This window comes from Pteronotus mesoamericanus, unplaced genomic scaffold (genome assembly GCF_021234165.1).
Source record: "Pteronotus mesoamericanus isolate MK-2021 breed Mesoamerican mustached bat unplaced genomic scaffold, CSHL_Meso_final contig_1201, whole genome shotgun sequence".
NCBI classification, from domain to species: domain Eukaryota; kingdom Metazoa; phylum Chordata; class Mammalia; order Chiroptera; family Mormoopidae; genus Pteronotus; species Pteronotus mesoamericanus.
In genome coordinates, this window is record NW_026555042.1 from 681790 (window position 1) to 698103 (window position 16314).

The following is a 16314-nucleotide window of genomic DNA, read 5'->3' on the forward strand; positions in this document are numbered from 1 at the left end:
GGGGCGGGGCCGCGAGAGCCAGCTGATCCACATTTCTCTCCCTCTCGCTCTCCCTCCCTTCCCTTCTCTCTAAAAATAAATAAGTGAAATCTCTAAAACAGTATTTTAAAAGAAGGCTGCGTTCTGAAATGTGGAATAATGGACAGAAAGTTCGCTTTGGGCCCTGCTTTGGTTGGTTCAGTGTCAAGGTTTAGAAATAATGAAGTCGCCTCCTCTCCACTTGCAGAGGCGGCGGCTCGCCCCGCCCCCGGCCCCCATCCCGCCCCCCGCGGCCGCTGCAGCGCCCGCGGCCCCCGCCCCGGCTGCCCACCCACCTTGGGGAGCTTGGCCATCTTCTTCCGCTGTTTCCGCCACCTCAGCAGCTTGTCCCGTTCCTGCAAAAGCCAGTTGGAGAGACGTTTCTGAGTGATGAGCGGCTCCATCCGTTTCAAATACCCAGGTGAACGTCCCGGGTCACCACCCCAGTGGACGGCGACACCGCTGACCGCACAGGGGCCCCGCGGCCTGTGGGGCGTGGAGGGGCCGCCGGCCGGTCCCCACCCCCGGGAGGACCATTCGGGCGTCCCGGCTTCCGTCACGCTGTGGCCGGCCGGGGGGCAGGGGGTTCGACGGGCGTGCACGGAAATGGGCCTCGAGGGGACAGCAGGCCAGCGTCCCTGTGCCCTCTAAGCAGACGTCGGCTCAGACGCATGTGGACGTGGACCCGTGAACACGCAAGGGGACCCGTGACCTGCTTCTCTCCGGGGAGCCAGGCTGCCTTTCTGTGATGGTGACGGAACCAACCAGGCCCCGACCGCGGGTCCACGCCGGCCGGGACGCCCGTGGCGGGGGCAGGGCCCAGGAGGGGACCCCCCAGACCTCGGCTTGATTAAGCAGCTCAGTGTGAGCACAGCTGGGTGCCCCTTTGTTGCCCCAGGCCAACGGGGCACATGCGGTCCCCTGGCGAGCGGGTGTCCTCGGCCACCGTGGCAGGTGTCCCGGTGGCCTCAAAATGCACCCAGCTGCTGGCCCGGCCACGTGCGTCTGGCCTGGAAGGGCTGCGGGCGCCGGCGGGGTCGCGGGGACGAGGAGAGGCAGGGCCAAGGGGCACTTACGAGCACGCTCTTCACGTAGCCGGCCGTCTCCAGGGTCTGGGGGGGAGGACAGAGGTTCGGAGAATTGGAGCGCGGCCTGCCCCCGGGACCCCGGAGCCCCGCGCCCCGCCAGCCCCTGCCGGTGCCAGCCACGGAGCCCCGCGGCTCCGCTGCCCCAGGGAGGACGAGTCCGGCCTCCTCCTGCCACCTCCTGCCGGCGCCTCGGGGCCCTCGGCCAGCACCCGGGCTTTCCAGCGGGAGAGGGGGCATTTGGGGGCGTTCTCCTCTCCTGTCCTGCCCACGCCCCTGTAACTGTGGGACGCGACCGTCACCGCGTCCCTGAGCGAGGTGAGAGCCCGGGTTTCCGGTGCGGGCAGGGGGCCGCGCAGCGGAGGTCCCAGCCCACCGCGCGTGGGGCAGGGGCACCCCTCTGTCCCATCTCCTGTCCCTGGGGAGGTGACGGCGGCCACTGAGACCGCACTTCCAGCCACGTGCCATGCCAGCCCCAGACGGGGATGCCGCTGTCCCCACTGCTGCCCAGGGATGCAGGATGGCCGAGGCAGCGCGTTCTGAAACGGCCTGACGGTGCAGCGGGTCGGGGTCCCAACAGGCGGCAGAGCGGGCCCCGAATCAGGACCATGGGAGGGGGGTTTGAAGAGGGAGAATTTGTCAGGCGGGGGCGGGGCCAGGGCTGTCGGGCGGTACGGCCGGCCGGACGGGGCCCCAGAAAGAGGGGCCCACACCCTGGTCCCTGGAACCCGGGACTGTGGTCCTCTGCAGAAACAGAGGCTTTGCCAACGGGACCAAGTCAGGGATCTAGGGATGAGGACATTGTGGACTGGGGCGCGCGCATGTCCTTCTGAGGGGACAGACGCCAGGAGGAGGCCCCGGGAAGACAGGCCGCGACGGGGTGACGTGGCCAGAGCCACCAGAGGCCGCCTCCCCCACGCGCCAGGAGCAGCGCGGCCCCGCCAGCCAGCCCCTGGGTTTGGGCTTCCGGCCCCCAGGACGGAGAGGGAACGAGTCGCTGCGGCTTTCAGCCCCTGGTGGTGGCCAGAACCAGACACCGGCGGTGCTGTGGCTCCTGAAACCCCCGGTCCAGAGCGATGAGAAGAGGACACCGAGTCCCAGGCAGGGCCACCTCCCGCGAGGCCACGGGGCAGGGCCCCAGCGAGGGGCCAGGAAGGCAAACACCCCCGCCTCCCGGGGGCTCCTTGGGGGCGTGACCTCTGGGGGCAGAGGAGCGGGGACGGGGCGAGGACCCAGACCCCAGGGCTGACGCCCAGCGGCCGGCACGCGGTCACCTTGGACAGCTCGTCTATGAGGCTCTGCTGCTCCATGATTTGGAGCTTCAGGAAGTCGACCTCTCTTTCCTCTTGACTCTGATCCAGGTCGTTTAAGGAACTGGGTCTCCTTATGACCCCGGCTCTTTGTCTCTGAAAAACCAACCGGACAGGGTCACGGGGTGGGGCAGGGCGGGCCACGCGGCTGATGGGGAGCCAGGGTCTCTCCGCCAGGCGGCAGAGCCGGGGACGGGCCGAGGCTGCGCCCCGCCGCCGTTCCCCAAGGCAGAGTGCAGCAGGGCGGGGGTTCTGCAGGGCGGGGTGCCTGCCCCTCCGCACACGGCCCCCGCCCACTCGTGGTCGCGGTGGCCCTCAGGACCAGAAGGAAAACACAAGGCGCCAGCTAGTCACCCCCCACTGCGCCTAGAGGCGGTGGCTGGAGGGGCTCCCCGACCCCCAGGCCATGCCCTGCGCCGGCCTGCTGGCTCCTTTCTCCCCCGCGCCTGCGCCGCGGCTCCCACCCCTCGGCCGGGGAGCTCAGAGCTGGGTGGGGGCCTGGGCCGGGGGATGTGGCTGCTCAGTGTCTTCCCTGCTTCCTCTCTGTCACTCCCCAGGCAGGGGACACCCTGCCGGCTGCGGGCACCTCGTCAACCTGGCACGTGGGACACGCAGGAGGTTGTTATGGTAACGCCCGCTCAGCGCCCTCTGCTGGCCGAGGGACGCATCGCGGCCCCTTACCATCTCTATGTTCTCCTGGGTCACGAATTTTAACTTGTTTTCCAGGCGACGCAAAGTGTGGGACAGACCCTCATTCTTCCGAGTGAGACGTTTGTTCTTCTCCAGCAACGGCTTATACTGGCTCTCAGCTTCTCGGACACGCTTTAGCTGAAAGACAAGAGTCATCGTGAGCTCAGTGTTTGTGGTCATGACCGAGGACCCGCGGGTCCCCGTCGCGGAGTCGGCACGGCGAGCGGAGCAGGGGGGCCACCGCAGGGCGTGGCCTGCACGCCCCCCACACAACGCGAAGAACAAGGGTGCATCACCCAAGCACACGGGGCAGCGACCCTCCCACCAGCATCTGAGGCCCGATGCGGCCCTCAGCCGGGAGTGTTAAGAAAGTTTCCTCGGCACCAGCCAGGAGGCCTAGACACAAGCCCGGGACGGGCCGCCCGCACGCGGCTCCGCGAGGCGTTCCGGAAGCGGACGCCCAGCGCCCCGCCCCGCGGCCCTGGCCCGGACCGAGCGCCCGCCCGCCGCCGCCGGCCGCGCGCACCAGCTCGTTCCTCTCCTCCGACAGCAGGGCGTTCCGGTCCTCCAGCTTCCGGATGATGGCGCTGAGCTCGGCGATTTTCAGCTGGAAGCGCCGAGCGTCCTTCTCATCCAACTGCTGTTCCTGCAACAGAGACCAACTGCAAAAGAACTGTTCGTAGACCGCCGCGCAGAAACCTTTTCCGACGCCGACCCTCCGCGCACCCAGGGAGCACGCCCGCGTCACGGGGCCCGGGCCTGCGGGGCGGGGGGCCTCCTCGGGGCTGCGCGGCGCGGCTCAGCGCACTGCGGGATGGCACAGGACGCACGAGCGGGCATGACCAGCGAGCGCGATGGGGGGGCGGGGGCATGCACATGCAGGCTCCCTGAGCGCGTGAGCCCGGCGCGGCCGAACCAGCCCCATGCGGTCCTCCGCCGGCGCGGCTGCATTTCCGGGAGGGCCTGCCCTGCCCGCGGGCCGGGCGCCGCTTCCCTGGTATTAGAATGTGAGCACAGAGAACGACGTTTGACCTGAGACTCTCAAAAGCTGGCGTCCCGGGATTATGCTTCTGAAAGGTCACCGTGGGACCCCTGAGCCTTCAGGCAACAACCACTGAAAACACAGGATCCAGTTTGAGAGTCTCTGGGCTTTGCACAAAATCTAGCGGGTGAGGTGCCAGGGCAGGCGCTGATCCAGCTCAGCCACGCAGAAGAGGGCTATCGAATGGCACTTTCTATCCTGGAAGCATCCCTGTCCTTGGGCTGGCTCGGCTCACACATGCGCGTCCAGGAGGACGGAGGGATGATTCCTCATTCAGCAGGTGCAGGAGAGGCTAGGGGCCGACCCGGATGGACCGCATGGGGCGTCTGTGGAATTTAGACCCCCCCCCCCGACTTCCCCGGCCCCGAATGAGGAGCAGCGATGAGGAGGTGGGGGGTCTCGCGGCCAGGCAGCCGCTGGCCCTGTGCCGTGCGGGGGGCCGGGAGTGGCAGGAGAGTGTCATGGTCACATGGAAAGCAGGTGGGAGGGTGATGGGCGATGTGAGGGGAGGGACTCCTGGCAGGGGGTCAAGTGGGGGGCGCAGGGAGCCGGCCTCGCTGGCGGGAGGCAGGGCCTGAGAGTGGCGAGGGAAGGCGCTCGGCCGCCCGCTGCCAGCTCGGCGCAGGAGCAGCCCCAGCCGGCACCGGGGGCCCCGCGGCTCAGGTGAGGCCTCGCGGAGGCCGGGCTGTGCGCTGCGTTGGCAGGGAAAGGCGGACGACGTCTGTCTGTCCTCCTGGCTGAGCCGAGGGGCCCGGGGCCCGGCAGGCAACTGCGGACGTGGGCGTGGGCGCCGCCCCAGGAGGGCGGGGGCTCCGGCTCCCCGGGGGGCTGCCTGGCGGGCCAGTGGGGGTCGGGGGTGCTTACGGGGCTTCCCGAGCGGTCTGAGGCGTCTCCTGCACCGCTTGCATAAGGAAGCTCCCGTCTGGGGCTGCCCAGGCGCCGGTCGGCCTCTTTGGCCTGGGAGAGCTGCCCGTCTAGAGCCTCCTTTTGGAGCTGCAGCCTCTGAGCATGCCCGGCTTGAACCCCTAACTCTCTCTCCAGCACGAAGACTGCTCTGTCCTTAAATTTTATCTCCTCCATCTACAAGGAGAACAGAACACAATCACAGGCAGGCAGGGTGCAGACCTGTTACCATGGCAACGGGCAGACTGCACGAGCATCGGGAGGGGTCCCCCGCCCCCGCCCTCCCCACGCGCCCTAAATGGCAGCCATCCTGTGCGCCACCTCCTGACAGCTGCCAGCAGCCACCTGCCTCCCAGCCCCTCCGCGGGGGCCACAGGTGTGCCCTGGCCAAAAGCGGGCTGCTCCCAGGCTGGGGTGGGGGAGGAAGCAGGCAGAGCCAACCGCGCCGCCGCCCACGCTTCAGACAGGCAGAGCCGGCCCGTGGGCATCACTGTGCGTGGCGCTGGGTATGCGAGAACACGCGGTTTAAAGCGTATTTTCAAACCACGGAGCAGGATAGGATGTCTCGCTGCCCTGCTGCGGTTTAAGGTTACAGTTGGCTAATAAGTCAGCCATCGGTGGAAGTCAGCATGGGAACAAGGGTGCAGCGTCTGAGTAGCCCAGGCCAGAGGGTACGGGCAAGCGGCGGACTGGAGAGAACCCCCGAAACCCTTCACTGCTAAATTCCCATGTCCTGGAGCTCACAGAGACGCCGGGGCACCACAGGCCATGAGGGAAAACACAGGCCGGTGGGACTAAAGTCACGCTAACACACAGCCGTATGCGGTGGCCTGGCCTTGCCGCTCTCACACAGACACGTTAGGAACATCATTTGCTTTCATCAGGAAAACGAAATCAGTCCCTGTGCACACGTCCCACTTAAATCAGCTATTTAAGAGGAAGGCGAGGACCAGAAGCCGACCCCCCGAGGGTCGCGGCCACGTGCCGCCGGCCGGGGCTCCTGGTGACCCGCAGAGGAGAGGGCAGGGCGTGGCTTTGTAATGATGGGACGCTCACTCTAGGGCCAGTGACAGTGTGTCCCAGAGGGTCCACCTAAGCCCCGGGTCTCACACGCAGCGTTGCCACCGAGAGTTCTCAGCCAACGGCATGTCCCCTCACCTTCTCCTCCCGTGACAGTCACCGGCCACTTACCCACGTTCGGAAAAATGCGTTGTTAGCTATGTGTCACTGTGTGAACACATCAGGGGCATCGATACAAACCCAGGAGGCCTGGCCCGCCGCGCGCCCGGGCTACGTGGTTCGTAAGGTCTGTTGCTCGCGGCCTGCGAGCCTGCACAGCCTGTCGCTGCACTCAATACGGAGGCAGCTGTAAGGCGGCGGTAAGAGTCTGTGTGTCTGAGCGTGTCTCAACATAGAAAAGGCACAGGAAAGCTACGGATTGAAAGATAAAAACGGTGCACATGCGCAGGGCACTCGGCGGGGACAGAGCCCGCGGGCAGGTCGCCGCCCGGGGTGAGGGGCGAGGGGGCAGCGGCGTGAGGCCAGGACGTGCCTGGACGCGACAAGACTTTCGGACCCGGCGCAGCGAGGTGTCGCTCCGCTCACGGAAAACACTTCTTTCTCTAGTAAAAAATGAACCTTGGCTTATTGTAACGTTTTTACTTAATAATATTTTTAGTTTCAACACTTCAATTCTTTTGGAATACTACTTAGCTTAAAACACGCGGTACAAAAATATTCTTAATGTCATTTCTCTATTTTTAAAGAAGGGTTGTAACTTTTAATTTTTTTGGTTAAAAACTAAGACACAAATGCAGCCACAGGCGTAGCCCCCCCACCCCCGCTGCCCCCGGGAAGGTCCGCGGGCTCCTGGGAGAGCAGGGTGGGCTTCGCAGCCCCTTCCAGGGCCGCCTGCGACGCTTTGGGACCTGAGGCGGCGTCACTCTCTGCCAACCGGCCCGTGGCAGGGGTTCCTTTTTTCATCCAGATCTGCCCAAAAGCAGACTGCGCACGCGGACGTCCTCTGCACCCACAGAAACCTTTCGGCCCGGGCGTCCGGGGTGCGAGCTTCTGAAGGAGCCGCTGAGCTCGGCCCAAGCGTCCGCTAAAGCCCCCGGCTGCGGGTTTTCCCAGGGGTTCTCCTCCTCGTGCTGTGCCTCTTCCCCTTGCCTCCCCCTCCGCTCCGCATCCCTGTCCCTGTGCCGCCTGTGCTAGTCTGCCCCTCAGCCCCGGCGGCTCCTCCGCGTCCCCGTGGGCCGCAGCGTGGCCTTGTTGATCTTTGCGGCTGCCTCGCCTCGGCAAATCCCCTGGAGTCCTGACAAGCCTCTTAAATGTCTCCTTCCAGATGCCACCTGTAGGCTCCTCGGGGACGTCACCTCAAGCTCAGTCCCAGCTCCAGACGCAGCTGCTGCGATCCTCCCAAAGCTGCCTCAGCATCGCAGCGCCTCCCTGGGCGGCAGCGGCGGCCTGAGCGACGTCTGACTCGGGGAGCAGCCCCTGGCTGGATGCGAGGGGCGGGCGGTGTCCGGCGGGAGAGACGCCGCAATGTTGGACGAAGGTCACCCATCAAAGGACGGTGTCCAGGAGCGTTTTCAACAGTAACCGAGTCTGGAAAGGCCTGTTGTTCTCCAAGCGGCACCTCTGCTGGCCCAGCAGCTCGGGGCGGCCTCCTGGGGGCGGAGCTGGCTCCCCCAGGATGCACTCTCCTCCTGCCGGGCGCTGGCCTGCGAGCCTCTCACCCGCTGCCCGCGCACGAAGGGCTTCAGCGGGTGGCTGGTGACACTGCCCCCAGGCAAGACTGCTGCCCGGCCCTTCCAGGCCTGGAAGCCCGGCGTCGGTGTGGCCCCTGGGGATGGGCGTCCCTCGACCCCGCCACCGGGAGGTCTCAGCCGCACCGCGTGTTCGCTCCGGGAAGTCATTTCCCTCCCCCACGGCCAGTGCGTCCAGAGCTCCCGCCTCCTCGGCTGCCTGCAGAGCAGCACTCACGCCCCGCCCCTCGTGTTCCCGCTGCCGAAGGCACAGCGATCCTCGGGTTGTTCCACCCGCCCAGACGGGGCAGTAACCTCAGCTCCGCAGTGGGGCCCAGCCCTTCCTCTCCAGGTTGCAAACAAGCACTTTGCTTTGGCCGCAGCGGCCGCGTGCCGGGCGGGACGCGTCTCCGCGCCGGGTCTCCGCCCAGGCCCTGGGAAGGTGGCCTTGGCTGACGTGGGCCACCTTGAATTGTTGTTCGTCCGGTGGCCTAGGGAAGCTCCCTCACTTTGTTCTTGTTGTTTGTGGCTGTCGCTGCGGTGGGAGGGACGCACCAGACTGCAGAACGAGACGTCGCCGAGCCCCGGCGGGTGTGGCTCAGTGGACTGTGCGCCGGCCTGGGAGCCGAGGGGTCGCCGGTGCGGTCCCCAGTCAGGGCACGTGCCTGGGTTGCAGGCTGGGTTCCCAGCTCGGGGCCTGGGACAGACAGCCGATCAGTGTTTCTCTGGCACATCGACGTTTCCCTCCCTCTCTCCCCTCTAAAAATAAGTAAGTAAATAAATAAATAAAGCCTAAAAAACCCGAAACCTGTCGTTGATTGTCCACCTTCATGTTCTCAGTCCCTTTCCTTTCCTTTCCAGGACCCCTACTCCCTGCTCCTCAGCCCCTCCCCCACGGCCACGACCTCCCCCGCCCAGGCACAGGGTGTTCGGACACAGGAAGGAGGCCCTTGGGAGGAGGGGTCCCAGGCCGGGGGGGACCCCTGACAGAGGGCAGAGGCGCCCCCCACACCCGGACTCAGCCCTAGCACCATGCGCCCAGCTTGGGGGCACAGATCCAGACCCCTGACACCCCCTCCCCCGACAACAGGACATGGGCACCGTGGGCGCTGCGAGCGGGGGCGGGGCTTCCCCGCGGCCCTCCCTCACCTTGCACAGGGCAGGTGAGCACACATCTGCTCCAGCAGATAAATGAGAAGGGGGCTGGCGGCTGGAGTTGGCTGTCCGTGATCTTGGGGAACACGGAAGAATTGCCCGGGCGCCACGGGCCCCGCCCCACCGCACGTGAAAACGCTGCTTCGGCGCACAGACTGCCGCCCAGGCTCGGCCAGTCTCACCCGAGTGCGGGGCGGGGGCGGGGGGGCACCGCGCGCTGCCCGCCCACCCCTGCGGCCGGGCTCTGGTCCCCGGGGAAGCAACAGCAGCCGGCCACACCCCACCTGCCAGCAGCAACCTGTTTCTGGGGTTTAATTACTGCTGCTGGCTCGCATTCCACTTTAAGTAGTTGTCACCTAGGCAACCGGCTGAGGAGGGGGTATATTATACATCACAGATTTTTATAAGAAAGCGGAAATTGGTTTTGCCTGCACTTTCTGGATTTTATAGAACTTTGACGCAGCCTGAGCTCTGTTGTCACAAATGCACGGCGTGCGCAGTAGCTGCACACAGGTCAGCTGCGCTCTGGGGCTCGGTACCCGCGCGGTGCGGCGGGCCCACCTGGCCCCCCGCCCGAGGGACACACCCTCCGTGCCCATCCGGCCCTGTCCTCAGAGCCACCGGCCGCTGGGAGCGGATGGGAGAGGCATCTGGCTGGGCTCATGGGGCATCTGAACCAGGGAGGCGGCAGGACAGACCCACTGCCCCCTTCCACGTTGGGTGGAAACTTGGCCGGGTGAGGACGTAAAGCACAGCACAGGGAGAGAGCCCACAGTGCGGCCGTAACTGTGCACAGCGCCCGGTGGGTGCTGGCGTTATATCCGGGGGGTCCTTTCGTTAAGTGTATGGCTGTCTAACTGCCACGATGTACACCTGAAACTAGGATAAAATGACACCGAATGTCAACTGCAACTGAAAAAACACTTGGCCAGGAGCAGCCCTGGGGACCGGGCTGCTCCAGCGTTGATTCCGGGGAAGGCGGGGAAAGAGCATCGAGATGATGGGCGGGGAGGGTCCCCAGACCAGCTGCGGGGACAGGCGTGGAGGACAAGGGAAGAAGGGAGCGGCAGCTCTGCCTCCCTCTGGGGCGGCGCGAGGGCGCTCTGGCCGCGGGGCGTGCTCCGTCTGCGGTGCACACTCTGCTGAGACAGACGCCGACCCGGCGGGGGCTGCCGGCAGCGCAGGCGTTCCGCCCACGGATGGACGGACGGGTGGACGGACGGGTGGACGGACGCCGCCTCTTCAGCCGCCGCAGACGGCCGTGGCAACACAGCAAGTCTCTTCAGACCCAACCCTCACCGGGACTGGCGGCAACATGGCGCTTGTCCCTCATTCACGAACGAGTCCAGTGGAATTTTTGACTTGTGTTCATTGTATATTCGTGTAAGAATGATGGTTGTACCCTCATTAAAATGCACCTTCTAATAGTTTAGTTGTAATGCCGATAAAAAGTCCACCGCTTTCCTGCGTAGGAGGAAAGAGTCTGAGGTTGTCCGAAGCCTCACGGGGGAGGAGAGTCCAGTTCCCCTTGAAGAGCCGCGTGGGCGGACACACCTCCAGGAATCAAGGCCTGTGAGCGCGCGAACAGGCCACATACAGGGGCTCAAAGCGGGGCCACGATGGGGCGCGCCCGAAGCCCGCGCACGTGAGAGCACCAGCGTGTGCAGGGGTGGCCTGTGGGCTGGGCGGGGGGGGGGGCGGCCTGTAGCGGGGGCGGGGCTGCCAGGACAACCGTGCCCCTGCGGCCACTGCAGCTGCACCGCGCCGGACCCCACACGCGCGCGCACACGCAGCCCGGCGCGGCAAACGCTGGGCGGGAAAGGCGACGCGAAGCAGTTTTAAAGAGGTAACACTTTGCGGCTCCGGGACAAAAGAACTCCCCAAACAAGCCACAGAAAGCACCACGCCTACAGAAGAAGACCAACAAATCAGACCAGTTCAGAACGCAAGGTCTCCCCTCGCAGGCCAGAAGGGGCTGGCAAGAAGCACTCAAAGTCAGGAAAGGCAAGGACCTCCGTCCACGATGACTCTACCCGGCAAAGCCATCATTTAGGAGGGAAAGGCAGGTAAAGTGCTTCCCAGACAAGGTCAAGCTAAGGGAGTTCCTCATTGCCAAGCCCTTATTATGTGCACGGTTAAAGGGACTTATCTAAGAAAAAGGAGGAGTTCAAAAACCATGAACAGTAAAATGACAATGAAGTCACAACTACCAACAACTGAACCTGAACACAGAAACCAAGCAAACAACTCCAACAGGAACAGAAACATAGAAATGGCAATGGGGCGGGATGGGGGACAAGGTACAGGCAATAGCAGCATAAATAGTAGGCACAGCACAGGCAGGGGGAGGGCAAGAACAGCACAGGAAGTGGAGCGACCAAGGGACTCGTATGTGCGACCACGGACGAGAACTAAGGGGGGGACGGATGGGGGGCGGGGGGCGGCGAGGAGGGGAATACAGGGGAGAAAAAATGGAACAACTGTAATAGCACAATCAATAAAACGTATATTTAAAAAAAAGAATGTAAGCTTTCAGATCACAAAACAACACTGCTAAGAACGCAGACAGGCAGGCAGCCGGCGGGGAAGGGGCTGTTCGGAGCGAGCGTCCCCACGCCCGCGGGCCCTGCATCGACCCGGGGGCAGCGCCGCCGACTGGCCGGGCTCCCTCGGGCAGGGAACGGGGGCTTGGTCATCTGGTCAGGCCGCCGTTCGCTGCTCTCAGGCATGTTTTGTAGTTTCCAGGGTTCAGGTCTTGCAGAGCTTTTGTTACACTTATTCCTAAGTATTTTATTCTTTTTTATGCCATTAGGAGTGGTTTTAAAAAAATATTTAATGTGAATAATTTGCTGCTGCTGTATAAAAATACAATTGACTTCTGCATATTGATCTTGTGTCCTGAAACCTTGCTGAACTCATTGAGAAGTTCTTTTTAGGGAATTCCTTAGGGTTTTCTATCTGCAAAAAAAGATAGTTTTAATTATCCCTTTCCAAGCTGGGGTCTTTAATTTCTTTCCTTTGCCTTAGCGCCCTGACTCAAATTCCTCAGTGGGAAAAGACAAAAAAGATAAAAGGGGAAAAGTCCCCAACAAAAAGGCAGAATTTCTCCTCGTTTCCGTAAAGTCCTGCCCCACCGGCCCCGCTCACGCGGGTGTGCCCGGGGCCGGCGCGGGGGGCAGCCCTGGGACGGGACGGGCAGCCAGAGCGGAGAGCGCGGCGGCTCTGGGGTGCACGGATGTGGCGGGACCGGCAGAGAACTTTTTCAAAAGCCAATTGTGATTATTATCCTCAGAGACATGAGACGCAGTTACGTCTACGAGTAAGAGAGGAATGACCAAAAAACTACTTTAGAAAACAAATAATTTTGAGAATTAAATGTATGAAGGTAGAAACAAACAAACAAAAGACAGCCCTGGCCGCTGTGGCTCAGCGACTGAGCGCCGGCCTGCGAACCAAAGGGTCGCCGGTTCAAGCCCCAGGCAGGGCACAGGCCCGTGTTGCGGGCCAGGTCCCCAGCAGGGCGCAAATGAGAAGCAACCACACGTGGATGTTTCTCTCCCTCTCTTTCTCCCTCCCTTCCTCTCTCCCTAAAAATAAATAAATAAAATCTTTTAAAAAAACAACAAAAAACAAACAGAAACGTTAGAAGAGACAGTCGAGCACATTTCCCAGAGAGAAGACCACAAACCAAGGTTGGCAGAAAATGCGGAAATCTGCGCCCCACTTCAGTGGGGGTCCAGGGGGAAGGGTTGGAAGGAAATGACTAAAGAAACAGTAGGAGAGAGTCCCCCAGCGCCGTCTGGGGGCCCATGCACACTCGTGGCAGAGTCATGTTTGCCTCGGTTTCCCCTGTGGGCCCTGCGCCTGGAGGGCCCTCCTGGGAAGTTCAAGGTGAAAGCCGAGTCTGGGGCGTGTCTGGAAACCAGAGCCCAGGGCGGCGGGGCAGGCGCCCCGGGCGCGGGGCCGTGCTGTGCCCCACCGAGGGGCATCCGGGCCCCAGGTGTCACCCGCCGGTCCTGATGACACACACAGGGGACGCGGGGCAGGCCTCGAACGCCGGCCTCCACCCCCCAAATCGCTGCGGGGGAGTCCCGGCTCCAAGGGCAGAGGAGAACTGGGCACAACTGCCCCGGCTCCCGAACACCTCCCACCGCCCGGCCCTGGGGCTCCGAGAGCCCGGAGTCCGCGTGACCTGCCGGGGGTGCCGTCCCCCACCCCGGGGTGCACAGGCGCCCACGCGCCCCGCGAGGCGGCAGCGCGCGCGGGCCAGCCTCAGAGCGTTCCCAGGGCACAGGGACGGCAGGACGGTCCGGGGGCCGTTGCCATGGCCGCGTGCTGCGTGGCCTCACTTCCGGTCCAACAAACTGGACAGACTCAGCAGAGCCCGCCCGTGAGGGAAGAAGCGACTCGTGCCACCAAGACACCAGCCCTGCTGGGCGTGCGGCCTGACCCGGGCCCCTCAGAAGGGGCGGCTTCCGGACCCCTGTGGGGATGGGGGGGCGGGCGGGGCGCTAACCCGCAGGCGTCCAGTCCTGGCCCCAACTAGACCCAGGAAGTAAAGCCGGTGAACGGGAGGGGGGCAGAGGGAGGGGCCGCCGGACAGCCGTCCCTTCGGGCGGCGCCCTCCTGCCCTGGCGCCCCGGGACCCCGGCGGTGCTGGGGGGCCCGTGCGGAGGAGCGGCCCGGCCCGCGCCCGCGCCGCCCGCGGCCCACGTACCAGCCTGCGGATCTCCCGCTCGCACTCCTTCTTGATGCGGGCGATCTCCTCCTGGTGCAGGTGGTAGACGCTGCGGATCTCGGCGGCCTTGATCTTGTCGGCCTGCATGACCACGGTCAGCGCCTCCTCCGCCTGCCGCTTGGCACCCTTGAGCTCTGAGATCTCCTGCTGCATCTTCACCTTCTCCACCTCGAACCCCTTCCGGGCCTCCTCCTTGGCCTCGGACAGCAGCGCGGCCTTGGCTCGGTCGGGGCCGCCGTCGTGCACGGCGTGCAGCAGCGCCTGCAGCCGCTGGTTCTCGTTGTCCTTGATCTTGATGACGCGCAGCAGCTCGGCCTCGTGCTGCCGCAGCAGCGCCTCGCGCACGGCCTGCAGCTCCTTCATCTTCTCCTCGTGCAGCTTGCTCTTCAGCTCCGTCAGCAGCACCGCGCTCTTGTGCTGCTCGTGCTCCCGCAGCTGCCGCAGCTCCTGGTTCTTCTCCCGCTCCACCCGGCTGACCTGCAGGGCGAGGCCGAGGCGGTCGCCGCGTTTCGCCTGCGCGCGGGGCGCCGCCGCCGTTCAGGAGCGGCTCCTCCAGCTGCCATTGAGCGCCCCCCCCCCCCCCCGGCGCGGCTCCGGGGACGGAGCACCAGCCTGCGAGCCACAGGGTCGCTGGTTCGACGCCCACTCAGGGCACAGGCCTGGGTCGCGGGCCAGGCCCCCAGGAGGGGGCGCGCAAGAGGCAGCCACGCAGGGATGTCTCTCTCTCTCTCTCTTTCTCCCTCTCCCTTCCCCTCTCTAAAAGTAAATAAATACAATCTTTAAAAAATGCATTGGAAACGGGACGAGCCTCGTGGTGGGAGCGTGTCTGCGCCCACGGGCGTCCCAGGGGAACATGGGCGGAAGGTCAGATCCAGGCGCTGGGCCCATGGAACCCGCTCTGCTGCTCTGCAGGGACAGGCCGGCCAAGCAGGCGCCGTGCAGAGAGGCCTGTGCAGGGCGGGCAGGACCATGGGGAGCAGTGGGGCTCCTGCCTTCGCCCAAATACACGGGCGCCGCACTCACCTGCCGGGACATCACTGGCAAGCGGGGACACCGCCCAGCAGCCGCGCCATCTGTCGAGGTGACGCCTGATACTGAGGCTTTTGGAATCACTCAGGGTTTTCCCTGACTGCTTTATTTTTACCTAGAAGCGGTGACCTTGGCCAAATGACCCCTGCACCCCCATCGGGCACCAAGTCAGGGCTCAGAGTCCACATGGAGCAAAGGATGGATGGGACCCAGTCTGCCTGGGCCGCCGGGAACGGTGGGGGGAGAGCCCGCCACCCCCGCCGCAGGCCCCGCCGCCTCCCTCCAGGCACGTGGGGGCCCTGCCCCCTGGCGGGACCCAGGAGGCAGCTGCCTGGCAGACGCCTGACACGTAACTGTCCAAAGGGACAGCCCTCCCCCGCAGCCCCACCCCCCAGCCCTGTCCCCCTGGCGGCCCCCACCCATGGGCCCACAAGCCCTTCCCAGAATCTGCTTGGTTATGGGGACGGGGGAGGGGGCAGCGTGGGCCCGCAGGACGGTGCTGGGCAGGCGTGCCCCTCTGACAGGCCCACCCGCCACCCCCCAGGGCCCCGGGGCCCCGTGGGCATGAGCCCCGCCTTCCCTACAGGCTGCAAGGCCCGCACGGGCTGGCTGCCCAGCTCGGCCACAGGCTGCTCCCACGCCGGGCCCACGGCACGCGGCGCCTTCAGTCGACCGAGGGTCGCGCTGGCCTGGCCGACTTGCGTTCCAGGCCAATCTGAACACACGGGGAAGGGTGTCTCTCCGGAGATGCTTCCCCTGAGGAGGCCGGGGGCTGTCCCCACGGCCCCCGTGGGCGGGAGCCAGGACCGACTGGGCGGTCACTTCTGCAGAGACCTGGTCCCCGCCCCCCGCCCCCTGGCTCTGGGCTGTCGGGCGGGAAGCTGAGATGGGGCGCGGGAGGGGGGACAGGGGGTGCCCACCTTGCTCTTCTCCTGCTGCAGCTCAATCTGGATGTCGGTGAGCTTGGCCCGCAGTTCCTCGTTGGCGGCCTGCAGTGCGGCGAGGGCCTCGGCCCGGTCCCCCTTGCCCCGGCTGCCCGCGCCCTTCTTGGACATGGTGAGGGTGGCCAAACGGCGCCGGGGGAGGCCGCCCGTCTGGGCCGGGCTGTGCGCGCCGAGCCGGGGCAGCTGTCGCTGGCTGCCGCTGTGCTACATTTTCTCACTCACCTGCAGGGAGAGGGCACCAAGTGAGCAGCCAGCCTGGGGCCTGATTCTGGGGCCAGCGGGGACAGAGGGGGCCGGGCGGCTGCCCGCCTGCCCCGGGGACACCGGCCTGACTGCGGGCTGGTCCCCGAGGGCAGCGGCCAGCGGCCCTCCCTCCGCGCCCCTGACAGGGACCCGCACGCGAGAGCACTTTCTCTCTGCCCCTTTGGAATGAGAGGCTGGGACCGCAATGTAAGGCGCAAATTTCCTTCATGGTCCTGTGGGCGCCTGGTGGCAATGGGGCCACCCAGGGAAACCTCTGGGCACTGGCGTTTTGCAGACCTGCCCGGGGTGGGGGGGAGGGGGCGGGGGTCTCTGGCAGGCGGCAGCGCGCGGCTCGGTCAGAGGCGGCGGGGAGACTTGCGCCCCTGCAAGAGCGATGCTTGTAAAGCACA

General features: G+C 65.1%; 1 protein-coding gene across 1 annotated transcript in view; it reads right to left on the reverse strand.

Moving 5' to 3' along the window:
- JAKMIP3 (Janus kinase and microtubule interacting protein 3) overlaps nucleotides 1-15875 on the reverse strand; it is a 30456-nt gene extending 14581 nt beyond the window's left edge. The window contains exons 1-8 of the mRNA XM_054585095.1: nucleotides 15638-15875; nucleotides 13668-14165; nucleotides 5010-5225; nucleotides 3630-3749; nucleotides 3095-3241; nucleotides 2378-2509; nucleotides 1095-1130; nucleotides 315-374 (exon numbers count right to left, since the gene is read on the reverse strand). Of these exons, the coding sequence (XP_054441070.1) occupies nucleotides 315-374; nucleotides 1095-1130; nucleotides 2378-2509; nucleotides 3095-3241; nucleotides 3630-3749; nucleotides 5010-5225; nucleotides 13668-14165; nucleotides 15638-15772 (1344 nt within the window). The 5' untranslated portion in view covers nucleotides 15773-15875. The remainder of the gene's footprint in view (nucleotides 1-314; nucleotides 375-1094; nucleotides 1131-2377; nucleotides 2510-3094; nucleotides 3242-3629; nucleotides 3750-5009; nucleotides 5226-13667; nucleotides 14166-15637) is intronic.
- Between the last annotated feature and the right edge of the window lie 439 nt (nucleotides 15876-16314).